General features: G+C 42.7%; 1 protein-coding gene across 4 annotated transcripts in view; it reads left to right on the forward strand.

Moving 5' to 3' along the window:
• The window catches only part of ZNF827 (zinc finger protein 827), a 160,852-nt gene extending 137,035 nt beyond the window's left edge, over positions 1 to 23,817 (forward strand). For 2 of the 4 annotated variants that reach the window (XM_058285316.2, XM_058285266.2), the window contains exons 9-14: positions 5,942 to 6,079; positions 8,723 to 8,894; positions 9,993 to 10,159; positions 18,376 to 18,567; positions 18,936 to 19,113; positions 22,623 to 23,817. In XM_058285316.2, the coding sequence (XP_058141299.1) occupies positions 5,942 to 6,079; positions 8,723 to 8,894; positions 9,993 to 10,159; positions 18,376 to 18,567; positions 18,936 to 19,113; positions 22,623 to 23,442 (1,667 nt within the window). In that variant the 3' untranslated portion in view covers positions 23,443 to 23,817. Of the gene's footprint in view, positions 1 to 5,941; positions 6,080 to 8,722; positions 8,895 to 9,992; positions 10,160 to 18,375; positions 18,568 to 18,935; positions 19,114 to 20,754; positions 20,822 to 21,103; positions 21,137 to 22,622 lie in introns of all 4 variants that reach the window. The other 2 variants (XM_071214479.1, XM_071214480.1) reach the window with 2 other exon arrangements.
• The last annotated feature ends 380 nt before the right edge of the window (positions 23,818 to 24,197 follow it).

Raw genomic sequence — 24,197 nt, forward strand, 5'->3', positions numbered from 1 at the left:
CAGATTTGTCATACTGATTCTTGGCCACTTTGGCCTCATCATTATGATTGAAGTGCCTTAGGGCACCGTAAACAGAGCCTTGGACTGGGACTGCCAAGCTGGGATAATTCTCTTTACACCCTGGTCCCGTTTTCTCAACTGTACTATAGGGACAAAAGAGCTTGCCTCATTCACTTTATTAAACAAACACATTTTTAAGGAAGGGAAAAGTCCTAAATGGCATTTAAGGCAAAGACCGTATGTGGCAGTTTGATATTGTTTATGAATTCCAAAAATAGATATTGGATTGTGTTTATGAATTCATCCATTCCTCTGGGCATATTAGATTATATTAAATTCAGAGGTTTCACTTTTACTTGATTAAGTAATGATTAAGGCTTTGATTGGGTCACATCAGTAGGACATTGAGTCCCCATCCCCTTGGTGGACAGGGACTCACAGAGAAAACTACATGGCAGAGGAGTTTGTTGGAGCCCTGGGAAGTAAATGCACAGAGAGGCAGATACGTGAGGAAAGAGAGAAGGCTCCATTAGACATGGCAAAGGTCCCAGGAAGAGAGATGAGCCAATAACCTGAGAGTTTACAGTTGGCTTTGTGGAGAGAGCAGAGCAGCTGAGCCCAGAGAGAAACAAGCCACAGAAGAGAGATGAGGCTTATCCCAGTCTACAGCTGATACTGGAAGAAGCTGGGACTGTGGAGCCTTAAGAGGAAGAGGAAGTCCAAACCCTTGCAATCTCGGCAGGCATCTTGCTCCAACACATGGCAACAGACTTTGGTGAGGGAAGTAACTTACGCTTTATGGCCTTGTGACTATAAGATTCTACCCCAAACAAACACCCTTTATAAAAGCCAATGGATTTCTAGTATTTTGCATCAGCACCCCTTTGGCTGACTAATACACCATAGTTGGAAAAGTAGAGAGAAAAACATCTGATCACATAGTACTGAGTAGCCAGGAATGTGTAGAAGTAATTTATGGACATCTGAGGGATTAAAGTGTAAAAGTATGAAGAAAAATGAAATGCTTTGTAGGAGACAAAATCCTATGAGACTATATAAAAGAGAGATATCATTAAACAAAATTTTTATGCTGAATGAAGTAAAGAAAATCTTAAATATAAACTCACAGCTACTTAAAATAATGAAACAAATACTAAGGGACATGAGAATACATATGAAAATTTTAAAACAATACCTCTATTCTAGGTTGTTCTATGGCTTTGCGACAGGTTTAAAAGCAGTTACCGATATGTGCGTTTTTCTGTTATATATAATATGCCTCAATAAAATGTCTTAAAAAGTAAATTCCTTAATATCTAAAAGAAGCTTTTAAGGTTTTTAAGAATTTTTAAAAGATAATTAAGAGGGCTTAATGTGTTCAGCTGGTTATATATTTATTGCTGTTCATAATGGACATAGAGAGATCTTCACAGGGTACTGGAGTTTTGGAGTAAAGCTCATTAAAAGCCAAAACTAAAGATCCAATGTCCTGAGACCAAGAGTAAAATGGGAGTGGGTAACAGTTAAAATTTTTTCTAGCCATAAATAACAAAATCCAACTAGCAGTGGCTGAAACAAATGGGGTTATTTTCCTCACAAAACACATCCAGAAGGAGGTGGTTGCTGGTGTTTATTTAGCAACTAAAAGGTAATATCAAAGACATTTTCCATCTTTTCGTTCCTCCATCCTTAGCAGGTTGGCATTCATCCTCATGACTCAGATTCACAAAATAGCTGCCACAATCCTAAGCATTCCCTCTACATCATGACAGGAAAGAGGGAAGAGGACCAGCACCTGCTGGATCTTTACTTTTATCAGGAAAGCAAAGCCTTTTCTCATTGGCCAGAACTTTATCACCTGGTCACCCCAGCTGCCTCCAGAGTGGAACTGGGCAGGTGAGAAGAAAAGTTGAGAATGACTCTTGGATTAACCGATGAACAATATATACCAGAGGACTTGCCTTGAAGAGAATCATCTTGTGGCTTAGTGGTACTGAGAAGAAGTAATGATAATGAACCCTGGGGGATATGATGGCTCAGTACTGCAAGCATTTCCACTAATAGAAACATTAAAGCAAAGTTTTGGGGTTGAGTTAAAAACACCTACACTGTGGTGACCAAAGTCATTGGGTAGCTGATATCACCCTAGGAGAACAGGAAGAGTGAAGAGAGGACATTAAAATCTGGTGTTTAAATGGTCTGGGAAGAAGAGGCAGTAGGACCTAGAAAGTATGATCGGAGGAGAACCAGGAGAGGCGTCCTTCAGATCCAAAGAAGGAGGCATGGCCCAAAGCATCAAGTGGTGCAGAGCAGTCAAGTATATTTAAAATTGAAAATAGGCCTTTGGATGTGGCAGTTAACTGAGAATTCACTGGTGACTTCAGGGAAAGCCATTTTAGTTTGAATTGAGTTTAGATTTTAATGAGTTGAATGAATATGGCTTTAGAAAGGGAAAACTGTGTGTCATAAACTGATGCAAAGATTCAGTTTTTATCTCCATCACTTCTTTTGTCTACCTGTCACTCATTAAGCTAAACTACATGGACTTTACAGGACGTTAAGCTGTTTAACGTTAGAGTAGATTATGTAAAGGTAGTGTAGGAGAGGATTGTGGTGGTAGTATAAGATAGGGAAAAAAAAAAATACCTATATAGAAGACAGGTATTTTTTTACCCTGAATCAGCCGCAGACCTTAGCTAATGCTATTTCAAGCCTCCAGCATTCCCATCATCAAATAAGAATAATGTTTATCCCCTACTTTACTTGGATGCCTTCATTCAATCATTCATGTATTCAACAAATACACAGTATTGCATACCAAGCACTGTGCTAATGCTGAGGATGAGGATGCACAAATAAATAATGTAGAATCCCTTCTCCCAGTGGCTCAAATTCTAATAGGGAAGGGAGGGCAGAGTACATATTTATTGAGCACTGCTGCATATTAGATACTGGATGCTTTTTGTAACATGTAAGATGTGGAAATTAATATAATAGTTAATGTGGTATAATGGAAGTATTCATAAAGATGCTTGGGGACAGAGAAGAGGAAATGATACATTCTACCTGGGGAATTGGGAAAGGCTTTTTACCAAGGAGCTAAAATCTCAGATGGGGCCTGAAGATGAGTTGGAGTTTGCTGTGCAAAAAGAAGTGCCATGGTGGGGAGCAGCTTCTAAAAGGACAGTAGTTGATTTGAAAGCACTGAAGGCTTACAGGGAATAGCTCACTTTGCATAGCATTTGAGGGGTGGAAGATGGAACTGGCCAGGTGGTTGGAGCCAGATTGTGAAGAACTTCAGAAGCTATGTGAAGCATTTTGGCCTTGGGATGCTGTTGGAACTCAGAGCGAGACATAAGCAGATTTGTGCTTCAGAAAGATCACTCTGGTACTTGTGGAGAAGGGATATTAGGATTGAGAGAGGCTGATGGCTGAAAGGTTGCTTAGGAGGCTTTGACAGCAATCTGTGAGGGATAATGACTTGTTTAAGGCAGTGGGATTGGTGGTGGGATTCCAGAAGATGTTTGAGGTAAGATCCACAGTCTTTGGTGACTGACTGGATGTCCTGGAAGACAGAGACGGGGGACAGAACCAATTAAGATGCCAGGGGTTTCTGTCCTGATATTTGGGTGGCCCCATTAACAAATAAGAAGTGCAGTAGAAGAAACAAGTTGTGGCAGAAAACAGTGTGGTGTCTGCTGAGCTTCATTTCAGCTCTGTGAAAAGAGGAGTAAGCCTTTTTCTTCAGTACTCCTTTCGTCAAGGTTAAGACTCCTCTTCCAACTTCCCCTTTACCCAGCTGTGATTTCAAGGTCATTTTCTGGGATAAGGCTCAAAATGATTGTGGCTGCCTTCTTCCTGTAGGTGAAATGAAAACAGATGGTCATGGTGAAGGCAAATATTGAGGGGGTGAGGAGCCAATCCCTGGACAAGGTTGGGGTGGCTTCTAGAGCAGCAGTGTGGCCGACCAGTCATGGCATCATTGGGACCGGCTCGTGCCTGCCTTGCCACAGCTGTTGGGTGTGTTTTCCTACTTAACTGTAGCACAATCAGAATAGTTTTAGTAGTTTTCTAAGGCCAGTGAAAGGAACTGGACTTTTCCTGATGCTTCAAATTCTCAACTAATACTTGAAAGAATCATTAAAAGACTTTCCTTTTAACTGTATCTACTTGTTTGGTAAGTGACCTGAGTAATTCATTCTTGTTGCAAATATATTGGAAGACCCTATGCCCTCTTTGACTTCTCCTTTTAAGTATTACTCTCACCCTCCTTTGAAACACTGTTTTCATTAGATACTTAAAAGAACCACTAAAATACCCTTTCATCACTGCATGGCTGAAATGCCCACTGCTTGGACTTCAGGACAGTCATCAGATGTCTTGTTCTGAAGATAACAAGTAGTTCTTATCTTCAGTTCAACTTCCCTGTACCACCAGTTTTACCTTCCCTTCCCCTGCAGTTCTACCCCTTTCCTGTTAAGACTTTTGGTCACACTTTCCTACTTGAAAGGACAGTTGCTGTACCCTGAGGCCCAAAGAACTATATGTTAACAAATAACAGTAAATCAGTAAATGCACTTTATCAGCATTGAGATTGCTGGCAGGTGACTCCAGCAAACATTATTGCACTTTCACCATTGCTTTCCTAACCCCCATTCCCCAAATAAACATTTGTATTTGTCACACTGCCTGGCAAGACTTCTTTCAAATGAAAATTGATCCTGTTGGCTTACCCAAATACAGGTGGAAGCCTAATCTCGCAGTTTTAACCAAATTGTGTGAAATAAAGTACTTCTTCTAATGTTGTCTCTGACCGGGAGTCTAGCATTATCTTGGATCTTATGAGAAGTTCTTTCCACCAAAAATTTACTTACCTCCACATGGTTTTCATGGCTATAATGCCATACTGTGCTTTAAGAAGATTCACAATCATTTACTGAGGTAAAGAACAAGATATTAACTCAATGAATCATTTGTTTTGTTCTTCACATTCTAACCTAAAGGCCGATTAGTGACCTAGACAAGTGTCCTCGTGGAAATATTCCCTTTTCTCTTTTTGGACTCTCTCTATTGCCTATCTGCTTACATTAACTGTGGAAGAAAGGTTTGTATAATCCATTTACAATTCAATGAGAAGAAATATAGCTGAGAAAATTCAAGGTAATCCTTTTGATGATATTGGGAAAATAAGAACTTTTTAAGATAGTAAGAAAATATATTAACTTCCATTTATTTCATTTGTGGCAGTGATGTATGTGTGGATAACTTGTGGCACTCACAGTTCTCCTGAATATGATGGGACCTTTGGAAAAATTCTGATTGTACAAAATTCTGGTTGTACATTCATGGTTTCATGTGGTACACTGGGCAACTGTCATCACTGAGTCTGTTAACATAAGTTCCTCATTCAGGTTTGTGCATGACCCCAGAACATGGGGCAGAGCTCTTCTTCACAAAGGGCAGTGAAAGCATATTTTCTTTTGAGGGCTTGAACCATTTATTTTCACATCAGAATCTGAGATTCAGCATTATTCATTTACTGTCTTGTGGCAAGAGTTTGAAATTCTAGAATTTCAACTTGCAACTCAACCATTCACTTACTCAACAAGTATTTATTGAGTTCCTGCTGTTTACTGGACACAGTACTAAACCATGCTATCAACCTACTGGAGGGTTGGGTCTGCTGATTTTTAGTGATGAAAGAGGAAAAACTGGAGACTTGGTGAGAAGTGGAATACATTTTCCACCACAACTTTCAAGAATAGCCTTCTTATAGATGGGAAATGGGCATGAAGACCAGATGTTACACCCATCAGTAGTACTAGATCCTAGTCACATTCTTCCTAAGGTAGCCTCTGCTACAGCCCTGAATTTTTCCTAAAATGAAATTTGTTTGTGTTGCCTTGTTTATTCCTCATGATGCTTTGTTCTTTTGTGCCAGAAACAGAAAAAATAGTCTTAGAGGCAGGAAACGGATTGCCATCGTGGAAGTTCAACGACCAGCTCTTTCCCTGTGACGTGTGTGGGAAAGTGTTTGGCCGACAGCAGACATTGTCCCGACATCTCTCATTGCACACAGGTGAGTCGGCTCCTCTGCTGCTGTACCTCCCCCACTCTGGGTTGCCTCTTTATCTATTATCAAGAAGCTGAATTTCTCTAAGAGAATTATAACAGGATGCAGTAGGAAAGTTTTTAACCTGACCTTTTCCAGTCATTTACCTGACATGTTCAAATAAGGCCCTGGAAAAGCTTTCTTATTTGTACTGAAAGGACTCACAAGGTTCCAAGTATGAGTGATAAGGAAAGATACAATTTCAGGCCCATCACGTAAAATTCCTGAGCTCTAAGGAAATTATTGATCTCATCTTGAGGGCTACAGGGAATGGAGCGGTACATGATCTTATTCATTCTGTTATTATGGTAGGTGGAAGCAGTGGGGAAATAGAGCACTTAGGTGGAGAAACAGTAACTAACTTAACTCACATATGATAGTGGAGAAATAGGTTTGGTTCCAAGTGTTGGGAAAAGGAAGGCAAACAAAATGATAAAGGAATGTTCAAAATGAAGGTCTTGTGTATCACACAAAATAAAAAAAGAAAACAAGACAGGTAGTATTAATATGACAAGGTAGAATTTAAGAGTAGGAACATTAAAGCAAGATGAAGAAGAATATTATGTATTGATAGAAGGCATATACAAAGAAGATATGGCAGTGCTATATGCAGCATATAACATGGCAAATAAAGAATGCAGGGAGAATTTTATAATTTTAACACACTTCTCTCTCGCTTCTTTCATTAAACATAAAATAATTAAGGAGCAGATGAATTTGATACAGTCAACAAACTGAATCTAATAGTGTTTGTAAATCTCCATGATCATATCAAAATGCATATTATCTACTTGTAAGATATAAAAGGTCCTATGGAGACCGTGCACTTTTGTATAACTATGGTAATTTTTAAAGTTTAGTCATATATTTAGTCTCAAAGAAAACTTTAACATTTTTTTTTTAAAGTGGAGATTTTACAGGCCACATTCTCTGAGCACATTTGAATGAAAGTTAAAATAGCCAAGGATCAAAAAACAGCCTACTTGGATTAAAAGAAAGAAAGAAAGAAAGAAAGAAAAATCAAATCTCAACTTACAGATGTCTAGAATGGAATGAAAAAAAGAACACTTTATATCTAAACCTGGAGCAAATCACTATAGCTCTAGTCGGAAGGAAATATATAGACTTAAACGTTTTCATGAGAAGACAAGAAAGACAAAAACAAAGAAATTAGTAAAGAGAAAATTATTAAGGATTTGGTAAAAAAAAAAATCAAAAGAAAGAAGGAAAGCTACAAAATAGATAAACCCCTTTAAACCTGATTAAGAATAGAAAAGGAAGCCAAAATATTCAAAATTAGAAATGAGAAAGGGAACTTAATCTTCAATACAGATTGTATTAAAGAGTAGTTGGAGAATAAGGACAACTCTATGGCAAAAAAAAATCTGAAAATTTTGATGACAAAGATAACAAGCAAAATTACCAAACTACCACACAAGGAGAGGAAAAAATCTTGAATAAATCAGTTACTAAAGGGAAAATTGGAAATACGACGAAGGAAACCCTATCAGATCTAGAACCTTTCCTGAGTGAATTCTTTCTAACCTTTTAAGAACAGGTAATTCCAATGTAAAATTTTTCTAAATGACGGAAAAAGATGGAAAGCTCAGCAATTCACTTTATGAAGGAAACCTAACCTTACACCAAAACTTAACAATCTCACTTAATACAAATGCAAAACTTCCAAATAAAGTCCTATATTTTAACTGCTCCTTAAAAGGGCCCCACCCTAGCCCTGCAGATTCCCAGGCTGCCAGCACTTTGATGGTAGGCACCACCTATAAATAATGATGCCTTACATTTTATTTTATTATAGAGAAACCTTTTTTCTAGTACTTCCCTGTGAAGAAGAGGAGAGAGGTATTTTCTTTAACCCAAGCCCAATAATACAAAATGAGAATTCTTCTGGAACTGTTACCATTTATCTGTACATTGAAAGCAAAGCCTGCTCCTTTTACTTTGCCTGATTTACTTGATTAATCTAATGAATTCAGAACACCGCTCTGGAAATGGTCCTGAAACATTCATCAGTTTTATGAGAGGGTTTCCATTAAGAAATTAATTGAAATTTTAATTTTATTTACTTAAAATGAAAAATTCCAATTAAAATTTTTTCACATGAGCCAACTTTTTTTTTTCTCTCTCTTTAATTTCATTACATTTGTATTTCTTGGCTGACCTGGGCCTGGAGCTTAGGGAAATGATAGTCCCTCTCTTCTATCCCTGGCCGTGATTGCTGTGTTCCCTGCCCCTTCCTGTGCCCTGCACCCTGACTCACAGACATGCAGGGGTATGTGCGCACTAAGCGCACACGCACACACTCACCAGCTCTTCTTTTATGGGACTCACCTTATCAGGAAGAGGGGACTGTGGGTGTCCAAGCAAAAGCAGATGGTCCAGTCTTAATACAGACTTTTTAATGTATTAATGTGAGAGTGACCTGTTAGGTAAAGACTTTGAGACACTTACAGTTCCCAGGCATTACGTGTTTCCCCATTGGAAATGAGACGTAAACCGTTCTCCATTGAGACCTTCCCCTGATCCGTTACAAGGTGTTGGGATTTCATTGTTGAGAGTGGTTTGGGTTTTTCCCTGCTCTTGCTCCCCCAGAGGAAAGAAAATACAAATGCCATTTGTGCCCCTATGCTGCTAAGTGCCGTGCAAACCTGAACCAGCACTTGACTGTCCATTCTGTGAAGCTGGTGAGTACAGACACTGAGGACATTGTCAGCGCCGTCACCTCTGAAGGCAGTGACGGGAAGAAACACCCTTATTATTACAGGTGAGTTCTGGATGGAATGTGCTAGTCCAGATTTCTCAAATTGCTTGCTTGCAAATGCTCTGCCTGTCTGCCAGGGACATATGATAATAATGCCCCTTTTCTCAGTCATAATGCTGACCTTCATTTTAAATATTTTCTGTGCTTAAATTGAACTCTGCAGTTACACCGACTCCTCTCTCAGCTTAGGTGGCCCTAGTAGAATTAATTGATAGAGAAATGGTCTTGGAGGTACTCTCTGGGGTGCAGGGCTCTGGAGATTATTAGCTTTTAGGTCTGTTCAGCTGGGGAGCTCTCAGTTCTGTAACTCAGAACTAGCTGCTTGCTCAGACTTGTTGGAGGAAAAATTTAGGCAAAATAAGAACTCCGAGAAACTAGCCCAGAAAGCATTACATAGTTTCCCCTGGTTGTGTTGTCCTTTAATACCTGGATTTTATGTTTTTCTTCCACATTCAACCACGAATCAGTATTCAGTTTGGTTGTTATAAAATCCCAAGGTTCAGGCTCTCTCACACATCCTTCCCTAGAGATACGCCATGAAGATTGGTGGGAACTTGATTTTGCACAAAATTTTTCCATGGAAGGGGGAATCCCATCAGGAATTGTCACAGATGTGGCGGCTCTTGCTCTGAGTGCCACAGAACGACCTGAGTGTGCTTTCGTTTCTACATGGGAAGATTTCCAGAACCTTGGGGGGGTGGGGGGCAGCGCAATGAGGTGTGCTTGCTCCAGGCTTATCAGGGCACCAGCACCACTAAGCATCTTGGCACAGCCGCCCTGCATCTCTTTGCCCAAAGGAACCAGTTAGGTGATGTGCAGCATCTGGAATCTGTAGTTTTTAATTAACTTTATGATTATTTAGCATCATTATAGCATGTATGGGATTGTTACATTATGTTGGCACTTAATCCATTTGGCATGGTGACCACTTCAGAGGCATACCAGTGAGCAGGAGAATTTTCTCATCCAAAGCCTTTTGGTGGGGAGAAAAATGTTTATAAAATTCCATTTTTTTTAGTTTACTGCTTATAAATGGGTAACCCATCTTTAGGGGCATTTGTTACTGTTCTCTCTTCCCCGCTTCTCTGTCCTCTCGTTTAGTTGTCATGTGTGTGGATTTGAGACTGAGCTCAACGTCCAGTTCGTCAGCCACATGTCCCTGCACGTAGACAAGGAGCAGTGGATGTTTTCGATCTGCTGCACTGCCTGCGACTTCGTCACCATGGAAGAGGCAGAGATAAAGGCTCACATTGGCACCAAGCACACAGGTGACCATTCCTAGCCACTCTCGTGGGCCCAGCCCTCCCTGGTCTCCTTCAGCCTCTGCAGCACCTGTCGAGTGCCCGGGAAAAGCCTCCTCATCTCCAGGTGACACGGACATGTCCTACCTAGGAGGACTTTCCCAGGATAGCTGCACCACATTTCCTTTTAACCATAAGCCGTGGCCAGGCCCGGCTTGTGCCTCGCTGATCTGCAAGTCTCACAGGCATGGATGCAATTGAGAGGCGCTGCGCTGTTTGTTTTGCATCCGGGACCTCGCCCTTGTGGCTGTAGGTGATGCTCCGGAAGCTCTTTCTATGTCCCAGGCGTGTGCCTTTATGTGCTGTGTCTCACATAAGCCTCGCAGCAGCTCTTTGCGGTGGAGAGTGCTATTGTCCCAATATGCAGGTGGGGAAGCTGAGGCATAGCAGAAGTGAGGCCATTTTCCCAAGGTCTCACAAGTAGGATGTACCTACAGAAACTTAGAACAGAACAGCTCTCGTTCTAGAGTCTCCTTCTCTGTATCATTGCTGTTCTGATAGCCCCACATGCTGGCCTTTTGGCAGAGGTCTGAACCTTTCCCTTTTGCTCTGCTAGGGCTCTGCACTCTTAGTTCTTCTCCTGTGAAGCTGCAACCCTGACCTTCTCGACAATGACATATAGTTTTATCTGTTCCAGGGCAGAGAAAACCAGGATGTCCCAAAACAATTGGATCACTCTCTAGGCCGTTGCCAGGGCTTTGCCAGTGCCCTCCTCTCACTTGAGCTTCTTCCCCTTCTAGTTAACTCCTTCCATCTAACAATGTTAACGTTTTGACTTCACGATGCAATTATACTCTCGCCAGTGGTGGCTACAAATGACACCAGCGTGGGGTCATTAAGCTGGAACGAGGCAAGCACCCCCTGCCTGTGCCATGCTTCCACAGTAAGAGCTGATGCTGCTCGCTGCCCTCGCTCGGTGTTGGGTCAGCCCCTCACGTCCTCAGCACTGGAAGGATTCTGGGAGGGGAATCTCCCTGACACTTGGGCTGACGACGTGCAGAGCCGAGAAGGCTGGGCGAGCTCCCCTGGCCACTTTGGCTCCATGGTGCCAACAGCAATAAGAGCTGGTTTTTGCCGGTCAACTGAACAGATATGACTGGGAGGTCTGCAGAGAGCCATTATGCTGAGTGGGAGGGTGCTGTTTTTACGGTCGGTTATCTGACTGTAACCACATTAATACTGTGGGCACCAGGTGAGCTGAGAAAACACACGTGGAAGACAAATTAAATTCTGCATTCCTTGGGGTGGCTAATGGAGAGAAAGGGCAGTTCTCTTCCATTTGCACACACTTGCAGGCATTCTTTTTTTTCTCTTTTCTGTTATACCCTTGTTCTTCTAACCCTCTCTATCCCAAAGGATACCTGAACCCAGCAGGAAACCTTTCTCGGTCTCTTCTGGCTCCATAGCCCTTTCCACCGCCCCTCCCCCACTTCAAGGAAACCATAGAAACCATAATAACTTGCAAGAAGATGGATTTATAATCACTTAATTGTCATCTGTGGAAACGCCACATTCACAATTAACCAAAACAAACACACTCACCTCCTGGTTGCCACAGCGAGCACAGGAAAGATCTTGTTCCCTCTGAGGTGACTCGGCTCCCTGCCTAGCTGAAAAGAACGTTCTAGTCGGTTAGTATAAAGATCCTAGAGTCAAATGCATTTAAGAAGTTTCTTTTTCAGTACAGTAGAAGCCTTTAATGCTGCTATTAGGGAATGAGGTTATAACCTATTTTATAAACCAGAGGTTGGGAAACTTTTTTTTAAGTGCCAGATAGTAGATATTTTTAGGCTTCCTGACCATGTGGTCTCTGCACAACTCCTGAACTTCACATTGTAACATGAAAATAGCCAGAGACAACACCTGCATAACTAGGTACGGCAGTGTTCCAGTGAAACTTTATTTACAAAAACAGGAAGCCCAATTTGGCCCAAGGACTATAGGTTGCCAACCCCTGTTATAAGCTTATGGTCTCACAGCAAGGGTTTCCTGTATTTAGTTGATGTTAATGTTTGAATTTGACCCAAAATATATCGATATAAATTGATAATTATTTAGATGAATTATTGCAGAGTTATGAAATATAAAGCAATTATGCTTTGTAGTATATATAACAATATATATTCCTGAGAACAGGGAGCTTGGCTGAGTCGCTACTATATCTCCAGAACCTAAAACAGTACGGTATGGGGCGAGCAGGGAGGAAATATTTGTTCAGTGAATGAACTTCTGTGTGCAAGCTCATCTGCACATTTTGGTATACTGGGTAAGAAAATTACTCAGACATGACCCTGGCCTTGAAGCTTAGAATCTATCAAAGCAGGTATAACCCACTCTCACACTTAGTTACATAATCTATGTGGAAGGCATTACTTGGTATGAAGGAAAAAAGGCACTGGATTCTAGACCCGAGTTCTAGACCCAGAGATGACCTAATGTGAATGTAGGAACTCATCCAACTCCTCTCATCCTCCAATCCTCATTTTCTTTTCCTTGACTGCCTCAGGAAATCTGTGAGGCTTTCTCGTTACCTAAGGGAAGTTGTGATCTGCAGTGAGTTCTTCAGTTGACACAGCACATTTTATTTAGTGCCCTACATAACCCACGTTTCCTCATGCTGGCTTACAGGTTGCTCTTACCCAAGGCATGCTTGTGAGTGGTGCTCAGGTGTCTGGAGAACTTTGCTCTGTTGAGGTATTTTTTCAGAGTAACCCCTCTTTACCCACTTTCTCTCAGTCCTTGTCTCTGCAGAGAAAATCATCAAGGGAAGTATAGTCCCTCTGATGTTTGTAAATTCTTCAATGCAAATTTTGACACATTTTTCAAAATGTTGTGATAGTTGGCATTGAGGAATCTGAACAGCTATTTGGAAAAGTACAATCATTAATATCCCACCTCACACTAACACCAAAATAAGTTCCAGATGAATTACAGAATCCCTGTTAAATAAGCCCTAGAAAAAGCTAGAAGAAAATAGAATAGTGTTTATCAACCTTACAGAGTGAAGGTTAGTAAAATCTTAAGTGATGCAAGAAATCATAAAGGAAAAAAAGATTGAGAGATTTGACACATAAACTTCTGCAAAAGAAAAAAAAAGAAAAGGAAACAGTCTTAAAAAATGTTTGTAAAAATGATAAAGGTTACTGTGTTTACCACATTGAAAATTTATGCAGGCAGATAAAAATTTTAGATCTCTAATTGAAGAATTTGCAAAGGATATGAAGCAGTCAACTCACAATAATCATAAAACATAAGGAAAAGTGTTCAACCTCACAAGCCATCAAATTAAAACTCAAGAGTGGCGTATGTTCCACTGATTAAATTAGGAAAACTTTTTATTGTATTTATATTCACTGTTGCTGGTATAGTGCCGATACTCATGTGGCTGTACCTCTGCAGAAGATAGAAATGGTTTGGAAACTAATTAGGTAGTACGTATCAAAAGGCTTCAAAGTACAATATTTTTTAACCCAGTAATCCCACTTCCGAGAATTTATCCATAGGAAAAAAACATTCAACCAGTGGAATATTAATTTTAACTTAAAATTTAATTTTAAGGAAATATTTTGGGAAAGTATGATAATTCCATTTCATGGAAATAAAACTGTCATTTCAAATGGTTAATTCACAAATATTTTTAAGAGTCAACCATGTGCTAGGCATGTAGTATATAAAACAGCATGAAAATACAGAATGGTGGTAACAAGAGTAATAATATATTCTTCTATAATGCTTGCTGTGACAGACATTATTCTTTTATATTACATATAAAAACTCCTTAATCCTCACAACCATGTAAGGCTGGTGCTGATATTATACCCATTTTATAGAGGAGGTAATTGAGGCATAGAGTCATGTACCTTGTCCAAGGTTATAAAGCTATTAAGTGGCCCAGGTGGAATTCAACCCTTGGTATTCTGCAGCTAAAGTCCTCATTCTTAACCTCTGTGCAATTAATGGGAAAAATTTAAAAATAGATACTTCCTTTTTAAGAAATGAAAAAAAGTGTGCTGAAAATGTAATGGTGTTTGTTCTGAGGCAGTATGATTGGTGATTTTTTACAGTTTCAATTGGAAGTTGTTACCAATTATGAAATATCTAACTTTTAAAACAAGTGCTCCTCAGCTGGCTCTCCTAATGCATGAGGATGCATTTACCACCTGTGCACAGGTATCCTCAACCAGGAATCTCAGTGCCCTGGATTTTGTCGGTGGGCACCTGGCTCACTCCCTTCAGACAGAACAGAAAATAAGGAAGGGGAAAGTATGGAAGACTTTCTGAGCTAGGGATTACAAATTGAGCAAGTAGGCTATTTTCCCTTGCTATCTTCGAGAGTAGCTTGTATGGCACCTTGTGCATCTATAAATTTACTAATTTCTGTTGCGCTGCCAGTGCCTTAATTGAGGGCACTTTTGAATCTGTTTTTAAAAACAGTGATTAAAATTAATATGTTTTAATTCTAAAAACTCATTTAAAATATAAAATAATCACTTATAATATCCTGTTGGTAAGACCAGTCTTAGAAGATGGATCAGGGGAATTGATATCAGAGATTGAGGCCCCCAGCTAAAAATGTTCCACTTTCTACGAATCGTGACTAAACCAGTTAAATATTTAGACAAAGTACTGAAAATAATGGTACTAACTTTAACATAGTTTCCTTGGATTAAGATGTAACTGTCTATTTCCTTCCTCCTCATGTGTCAGTGAGTGAGGCAACCTGCTCTCTGCCCAGAAACCTAGTTTGATTCTGAAAAGAAAAAGATTTAAAAAATTGCAAACTGAAGTAAGAGTCGTCTACCCTGGACATAAGTGTAGTACTGGCAGGAACAGGGTTTGAAATATTATAAGCAGTACGTATTGTTTTCCTTTCTCTTTTTGAAAGCTTTTATAAAATGTACACGTAATACTTGGCCACTCTAGAAAAATTTGAAAGTCAAATAAAAGAAGACAAACAAGTGTAATGCTGAAAATTCCACACTGTAGGTATAACCCACTATGACAGCTTTGCTTGCTTCCAGACTTTTTCTGCTATTTATAATATATGATTTACTTTTTAATCTCCGAAAAATGTTAGTTTCTAGAGTTTACAATTACCAGGTTGCCTGAGTTATTTGAACAGAACTGAAAGAACAGTCTCCCTATATCTTCTACCTTAACCTAGTGCACAGGGTCATACTTAACTCTTCTTCCCTAACCTAGGACACAGGGGTTCTCACTGAAGCTCAGTTTGAGGAGAACTGGCATAACAACATCGAGGCTTCTGACCCATATCATGGTAGAGCTCTCCAGTTGTTTATAATGTACAGCTTTTTGTGTAATATACATCACTGTGGCTTCAAGTGATACTGTACCACTTTGCATGTAATATAAGAGCCTTACCATGGGATACTTCCGTTTCTCCCCTCCCGACTTTTGTGCTATTGTTGTCATACATTTTACTTACATATATCTGTTATAAACTTTATAATACATTTTTTTCATATATGCAAAATTATTTTTGTTATCTTTTAAAGGCATTTAAGTAATAACGAAAAAAAATCATGTTTTACCCCTGTATTACCACTTCAGCTGCTGTTCATTTTTTGGTGTAGATTCATATTGATATCTGGCATCGTTTTCTATTTGCTTAAGGACTTCTTTTAAAATTTCTTTTGTTGGATTTCTGCTGGTGATGAATTCTTTCAGTTGTCTTATGTCAGCTTTATAAATTTTGCTTTCATTTTTTAAAGCCATTTTCCCTGGATACAGAATTTGTTTGTTTGTTTGTTTCTTTCAGTGCTTTAAAGATGTTGCTCCACTGTCTTCTCATTTGCATTGTTCCTAATAAAATATCTGCTGTCTCCTATATTTTTCACCTATCTTTTTTCTCTGGCTACTTTTAAGATTTCTCTTTATTACTTATTTTGAACAATTTGATTATAATGTCTCTTGGTGTTATTTTCTTCATGTTTCTTGTGCTTGGGGTTCATTGAGATTCTCAAGTATATGAGTATATGGTTTTCGTCAAATTTGGAAAATGTTGACCATTTCAAATATTATTTCTATCCTCCCACTCCCACCCCATCAATTACTCCAATTAAATTTATATTAAGCTGACTAAGGATGTCCTACAATGCACTAATGCTCTTTTCATTTTGTGGTATTCTTTTTTCCTCTCTGTTTCATTTTGGATGGTTCCAGTTGCTATTATCTTCAAGTTCACTAATGTTTTCTTCTGCTATGTCTAATCCGCTAGTAATCTCACCCAGCGTATTTTTCATCTTAGACATTGTAGGTTTCATCTATAGATATCTGTTTTGGGTCTCTTTTAACGTATCTTCCATGTGTCTACCTAACTTTTTGCACATTTAGAGTACAGTTATAATTGTGTTAATGTCATTGTATGCAAATTCCAACACCCATATCAATTTGGGGACAGTTTCGATTACTCGGGTATTTTCCACATTTTGGAATGTGTTTTCTTGCTTCTTTGCATGCCTGATAATCTTTGTTTGGGTGCCAGACATTATCATTTTACCTCATTGGTTGCAGGATATTTTTGATTCCTATAAATATTCTTTTTTTTTTTTTAAGATTTATTTATTTATTTATTTATTTCTCTTCCCTTCCCTGCCCCGGTTGTCTGTTCTCTGTGTCTATTTGCTGCATCTTCTTTTTCTGCTTCTGTTGTCAGCGGAACGGGAATCTGTGTTTCTTTTTGCTGCGTCATCTTGTGTCAGCTCTCCGTGTGTGCAGCGCCATTCCTGGGCAGGCTGCTCTTTCTTTTGCGCTGGGCGGCTCTCCTTACGGGGCGCACTCCTCACACATGGGGCTCCCCTACGCAGGGGACACCCCTTGCGCGCATCAGCCCTGTGCATGGGCCAGCTCCACACGGATCAAGGAGGCCCGGGGTTTGAACCGCGGACCTCCCATGTGGTAGATGGACGCCCTAACCACTGGGCCAAGTCCGCCGCCCCTATAAATATTCTTGATCTTTGTTCTAGGATGCAGTTAAGCTATTTGGGTACTTTGATCCTTTCATGATACTTTTGAGGTTTTGATACTTTTATGATTTGTTAGGCAGGGCCAGAGGAGTGCTCCATCTAGAGCTAATTATTATCCACTTCTAAAAGACCTTCCTGAGTCTTCTATCCCATGTCCTGTGAATTATGAGTTTTTCCAATCTGGCTAGTGGAAACAGGCACTGTTTCCAGCCCCGTGTAAGTGCCAGGGACTGTTCTCTAAGCCTTTAAAATGGATTTTTTCCCCAGATTTAGGCAACTTTTACATATGCTTCCTCTGATCCATATTCTGATGAATACTTGAGGGGAACCCTCTACAGGTCTCCTGAGTTCTTTCTCTCTGCTGCTGTCTCCTCACTGGTATTTTGTCCAGCAAAAGTCTATCTGTGTTGTTTTCCCTAGGCCTGCAACTCTATCTCCTCAACTCAGGGAGTTCTCTGGGCACCACTTGAGTTCCTACTCCCTGCACAGCCGGCTGGAAGGTCTCGAGGCAGGAAGCTAAGCATTTTACAAGGCTCCGCTCTTTTGCTCCTTGTCTCTCAGGGATGACCCTTCGTTATTGCCTAATGTTGGTGTTGTGAAAACCATTGCTTGGTATATTTTTTCTGGTTCTTTTCGTTTCGGTAGGAAGGGTAAATCTAATCCCTGATATTCCATTTTGGACAGAAGCAGAAGTCTCCTCACACTAGATTTTAATGGCCTGTTGACTTGCTTACTCCAGGCTTTGACTGTAGAAAGAAGTAGTTCAGCGCACTGATAGAAATCAACTCTCTGCTCCCCCTCTTCATAGCCATGTAACATAGACCAGGTTAACCTCTCTGCATATACAGTAAGGGTGATAATAGTTGTGTTTTCTGATTTTTGAGAGGATACAAAGAAATAATGCATTTAAAGCATCACATGCTCAGTTCATTTTAGCCCTTAGTTATATTATTATTATTATTATTATTATTATTATTATTATAAGATCTCAGTTAACATTTGTCAAATGAATCCCTGCTTGCTCTTGGCGCAAGGTACCACAAGTGTCATTCCCAAGGGTGCCCCAAGATGTGGGATCCCCATGGGTACACGGGGGCTGGAGCCTCAACCTGTGCTCCCTGAAGAACCCCCCACCCCCATCCATTCTGTGGGCTTCATCTCCTGAGTAAGCAGACCTGGGTTATTTTTGTTCTTTAGGGGAAGACAGGAAGACCCCCAGCGAATCCAATAGCCCCTCTTCATCCTCCCTCTCGGCTCTGAGCGATTCAGCCAACAGCAAAGACGATTCAGACAGCTCCCAGAAAAACAAGGGTGGGAACAACCTGCTGGTCATCTCAGTCGTGCCTGGGAGTCAGTCCTCACTAAATAGTGAGGAAAAGCCAGAGAAAGGTAAGGGAGGAGGTGGGTATGGCCTGCTCAATCTTCCCCAGTCTAGGGTGAGCCAGTCTTAAGAATAAGCCCCAAGAGAGGGTGGTATTATGAAGAAGATATTAGGCCCAGGGTAAAGTGCATTTGGTACCACCTAAAATTTGCATTTCCTTTTGACTTGGTTTACATCCAAATATGGGTTGGAAGGGTGAGAAGGGTGACACTGACCCTGAAGCTCTACGTTTACCTCCTTTCAGCCTGGAGATGCAGGAAGCAGTGGCTGGAGGGTCTAAGTGGGTAGGCTGGGAGGGAGGGTGCCAGAGTGGATAGGAGTGAACAGGAGAGTCCTCTGCCCCAGCCACCTCTATACCCAGCTTCGGTCCTTTCAGGGTTCGAATGCGTTTTTTGCAACTTTGTCTGCAAGACGAAGAACATGTTTGAGCGCCATCTGCAGATACACCTCATCACCCGGATGTTTGAGTGTGACGTGTGCCACAAGTTCATGAAGACCCCCGAACAGCTACTGGAGCATAAGAAATGCCACACTGTCCCCACCGGTGGGCTCAAGTAAGGAAAGCAAGTACAGAACCTTTTACTGCGTTGTTATTAAACACCCTTTCCCTGTCCCTGCCCCCGTCCCATCCCCGGAAGGGTTTGGGGACTTGGAGAGGGGAGCTTGGTCCCAGGGGAGTCAGTCAGGCACCTCTGCTGCCTTAGTTGGATATGGATTAGACCTGCTCCCCAGGGCATCAATGGAAGTTCTCAGCAGGAGAACCCATTTCACAGACAACCCAGGATTCCGGGCAAGGAAAAAGTCTTGTTGGGTCAGCTCAGCCTGCAAGGGTAGAATCATCCTACTACACAGCGTGAGTTTTGCTCAGATTTGATTTTAATGGACCCAGGGGTTAATGTCCCCAAACGTAAATCCTTACACGGCCTCTGCAATTCACCATCTCTGTCCTTTAGCTGATTTGTCATATATTTTTAAATAAGCATTGTAGCCAGGGACCCCCATCCTCACCCCACCCCCAAAATTGGAGCCTGGGCAGTTGGAACAGGCAGGAGGCAGCGTTTTCTTGCAAAGATCACGTGCCTCATGTCTCCCTGCAAACCCTGGAATTGGGATCTCCTTGGTTTAGCCTTCATGAGATCTGACACTTCCAGTCACGTATTATTCCCCGGTCCCCAAAGACCTCGACAACACACATCATCATTAACCAATATTTGCAAGTCGCCAGCTGGTCCCCAGTGAGACCAATCAGTTATTATCAAACTTTATGTGTGCCTGGCTTGATAATAGGTGCTAAAGGGCAAACAAGGAATGAAACATAATTTCTACCCTCAGGAAATTTATGTCCTAGCACGCTCAGAAATTAATCTTCTCAATGATTCTGAAATCAGAATCTCTGCTCACAAGACACTGAGGGTCTAGTAAAGAGAAAGAAGGATATGTAGGCAGGCACAGAAAGACTCACAATGCTACCTTCAAGGCATAATTCTTCATTTTTAGCTAAAATGATAATGTAATTAAAAGAATAGAAAATTGCATTTCATTCCATTCTGGGGGAGGGGTTTTGTTTTAAAATACATCCATATTTGAAACTCACAACCAGCCAGAGAGGTGGCATAACCGTCCCAAATGGGCAACAGATGGAGAGAGCCTGAAGGACCACTGAGCCAAGTGCTGGGGGCAGCACAGCATCAGCTCCCCAGGCTCCCGCCCTGTCTGGGGCGGCCTCAGCAAAAACTTGTCAAGCAGAAGCACATCTTGCTGAATTCCATTTTTTTTTCATCCTTGGGTGTGCTTAGGTGGGAGAAGTAGGTATCTGAAAGGAGTGGGGGTGGGGGCAGTTAAACAATTCAAGAAAACCAGAAAAGGGGAAATGCCTAGCCAGAGCTTATTTGGGAATGTGATTTGGTTTGTTCCCCCTGTCCCTTCTAAATATTTGTGTATTCTTAAAAAAAAAAAGAAAGAAAGAAAGGAAATTTTTCCTGCAGTTAGACCAGTGCTCATTGCCTTCCCAGTAGCCCAGTCACACCCATTCACTTTTTGGCACCTGCCAGTTGTGGCTCTGCCAGTTAGCCTTTCCTCAGGGACCAAAGAAATCCCGAGCCTCTGAACCTATTGGGGAGAATGCACAATGAACTCTGATGCTTTCGCTGGTACAGACACTTCCCTTGTGGTGCTAACGGTCCCCTGTGTAATAGTTTATGTTCTAGGATGACCAAGTAGAAGAATACTTTGAAAAAAATGATAATGCCTTCTGGCTATACAGTGAGTCTTTGTTTTGTTTTGTTTTGTTTTTCCTTTGCCATTTCAGAGAATTAATTTGCCTGAGAGAGTGTCTTTACGATAAATAATGGGGGCACGGAAAACCCTTAGCACTTTGCCTGAGCAGTGAAAGAAAGATTGAGCTGTGGGTCACAGAAATGTCCTTAAAGTGAAACAGACTGCAGATGTCTAAATTGCTTTTCTGTGATGGAACTGCTTGTACTCTATATCCTGTTCATAATGCAGATCAAATAAGATTATACTATTATTTTTCTTTTGCCGTAGCTCAGGACAGTGGTGAGTTTCAGACTCCTCTAGGTAAGGCCCAGCTTGGCGTAGGGGTTGTGTGTGCACCTGACCTGGGAATGGGCTTTATATTTCTCTCGTGTGCACTCTTCTGTGAGCTGAGGTTCAAAGGCTGACGGCGAGCTTGGCGCTGAGGAGGCAGTGCGCGGTGCACTGGGGTGTGTTGGGCTCTGCTGAACACCTCTCCAAGCCCTCAGAGGACAGTCCACTCTTGGTCCCTGCCCTGCAGGTGCCAAAGACGAGTCGGGGCAGCCACCTTTGCCATTCGCATTCTTTTTGTAAAGAGAGCAAACACTGGACAGTATTCATATAAACCACTGACTCGAGCACGGCAGCTTCCCTGGGAGAAGCTCAGGAGATTTTGTCAACATGCCCTTTGCCACTCCTCCCAGCGCCTCTGGGCAGCTGGGAGGGTTCGTGGTAGTGTATTCTCACTGCAGAGGGAGAAACCGAGGCACAGAGAGGCCCGGGCTCTCTCCCAGGGTATCCAGCTAGAGCCCAAGAAAGTGATGGAGCTGGGACTAAAATCTTCCCTTCCACAATTTACCTAAATTACGTGTAGAGACCGAAACAGTTTCTCACTATTTCCTGAATGCCTGCCATGTGCTGAGTTCTCTCCTAAGCACTATAGAGAATCCAGAAGTGTTTAAGAGATGCTCCTGCCTCAGAATCCAGTTGGAGGATCATTACCTCTATGAAGTCATAATGCAATGAGGTCTTCAGTCTCCATATAGCAGTTGTCGCCCTTCCTCCTGGCCCCTGGGGTAGTAGAGGGCTGGGGGGTGGGCTCCCTTCTCCTCCCGTGCCCCTGACATAGCTCTTGCCTTTCTTTCCTGAGGGAGAACAAGTGCTTTAGCCAACAGGCTTTACGAGTGCATGTACACACACAGTCACACACGCGCACACAGAGAGAGACACACAGAGACCTGCTCATCCTAACAACCCTTTAATAAGCACGATTCTGACCCCTATGACTTTCTGTTTGCTGGAGGTAGCCCTCCCCCTATAAGCTGTTCTTTAAAACCTCTAGCCTTTCTGCGTGTGCTTGGTGTGGTGCATGAAAAGTCGATTCTTTGTGTTGCTCCCGTTTCGAGGGGAGGTCATGAGGTTTAGACCTCTGCCCTGTCTGGTTGGGAGTGGGGAGGGCTCTGAGGGCGTGGGGGTGGAGGGGATGGAGGGGAGCGACAGCTTATTTACTCCTCGGACTTTCTCTGCTCCCCCTCACGAGGGCTGGTGTTTGCTCTTCCAGCCAGGAGACCCAGAATAGGCTAAGCGTACCTGGTCGGAGCTCCTCCTTAGCCGGGACTGCTCTATCAGCAGTGACAAGGCAAAGAGGGCCATCTTAGCCCCTGTGAGGCAGCAGGGCCGGGCTGGGCAGGGGCAGGCCAGGCCTCGGAGTTCAGAGGGTGGGGTGGGGGAAGGCCGGCAGGGAGGGTAGGAGCCCGCGGGCAGCAGAGCCTCTCCGGCTGAACCTCCCTTCCGTTGCTTCCCCCGGCAGGTGCCCATTCTGCATTTATTCCACCAACCGCCCCGCCGCCATGGAGTGCCACCTCAAGACCCACTACAAGATGGAGTACAAGTGCCGGATCTGCCAGACGGTGAAGGCCAACCAGCTGGAGCTGGAGACGCACACCCGGGAGCATCGCCTCGGCAACCACTACAAGTGCGACCAGTGCGGCTACCTGTCCAAGACGGCCAACAAGCTCATCGAACACGTGCGCGTCCACACCGGGGAGCGGCCCTTCCACTGTGACCAGTGCAGCTACAGCTGCAAGCGCAAGGACAATCTCAACCTGCACAAGAAGCTGAAGCACGCCCCACGCCAGACCTTCAGCTGCGAAGAGTGCCTGTTCAAGACCACACACCCTTTCGTCTTCAGCCGCCACGTCAAGAAGCATCAGAGTGGAGACTGCCCTGAAGAGGACAAGAAGGGCCTGTGTCCGACCCCCAAGGACCCAGCCGGCCCTGGGGCCCCTCTCCTGGTCGTGGGGGGCTCCCGGAATCTCTTGTCTCCCCTGTCCGTCATGTCGGCCTCCCAGGCTCTGCAGACCGTGGCCCTGTCGGCCGCCCACGGCAGTGGCTCAGAGCCGAACCTGGCACTCAAGGCTTTGGCCTTCAACGGCACCCCTTTGCGCTTTGACAAGTATCGGAACTCGGATTTTGCCCATCTCATTCCCTTGACAATGTTGTACCCCAAGAACCACTTGGATCTCACATTCCACCCTCCGCGACCTCAGACTGCACCTCCCAGTATCCCCTCACCCAAACGCTCCTTCCTCGCCTATCTCGGACTAAGAGAAAGAGCAGAGACTGTCTGAGGACAGCCGTGTTCTGTACCAAAAACAGAGACAAAAGACACACACACACACAAACCCACAAAACTTAAACACAACCCCAGCAGGTATATGTTGCTGCAAAACCTACAGATCCCCAGGGGTCTGAACCACGTGTACTGTATATCTTTAGTAAGGACTCGAGGATTGGCTCTGTGTGTATACCTATTGCATTGACATGAAAGCTGCTTTATTCAATCTTCAGAGAGGTGACCCCACTGCATACTTCTACCTTCAGAGGCATGCCTCCCCAGGCCCCACTCCCACTCTCACCCCTTCTCCGTACTTTTATCTTAAAGGAATTTTGTCTTGTTTAACCCTAAAGAGAGTGTCCTTAATAGCAATCAGCACTTGTAAGATTATATACTGGTGCATTTTGTTTTCTGTTGGGTGATTGGGGTGCGTGGGCGTTTGTGGATCCCAAAAGGGAAAGCCGCGTGTCGTGTGCCATGTCCTGTCTCTCGCACAGTCTTCGTGCCGGCTTACTCAACTGCGATGAACATTCTTCTCCCCTCCTGGGTTGTTCACCCACTACAGTCTCTCCTGAGCTCCTTCAACACCTTTCCCTCTCGATTTGATGGCTGACAGAGTGGTTAGGGCCCGGTGCTTAGTTGGAGGAATGGTAGACCTCGACAGCGCTGCTTGAGATTTCCGACACAGTGCTGGCGGCCTCACGCTCTTTGGTTCTTTTTGGTTATGAAGATGTGCAGAAGCCAGCAGCCAATCTGGAAGAAATATCT

The sequence above is a fragment of the Dasypus novemcinctus genome, chromosome 1, assembly GCF_030445035.2.
Source record: "Dasypus novemcinctus isolate mDasNov1 chromosome 1, mDasNov1.1.hap2, whole genome shotgun sequence".
Lineage (NCBI taxonomy): Eukaryota > Metazoa > Chordata > Mammalia > Cingulata > Dasypodidae > Dasypus > Dasypus novemcinctus.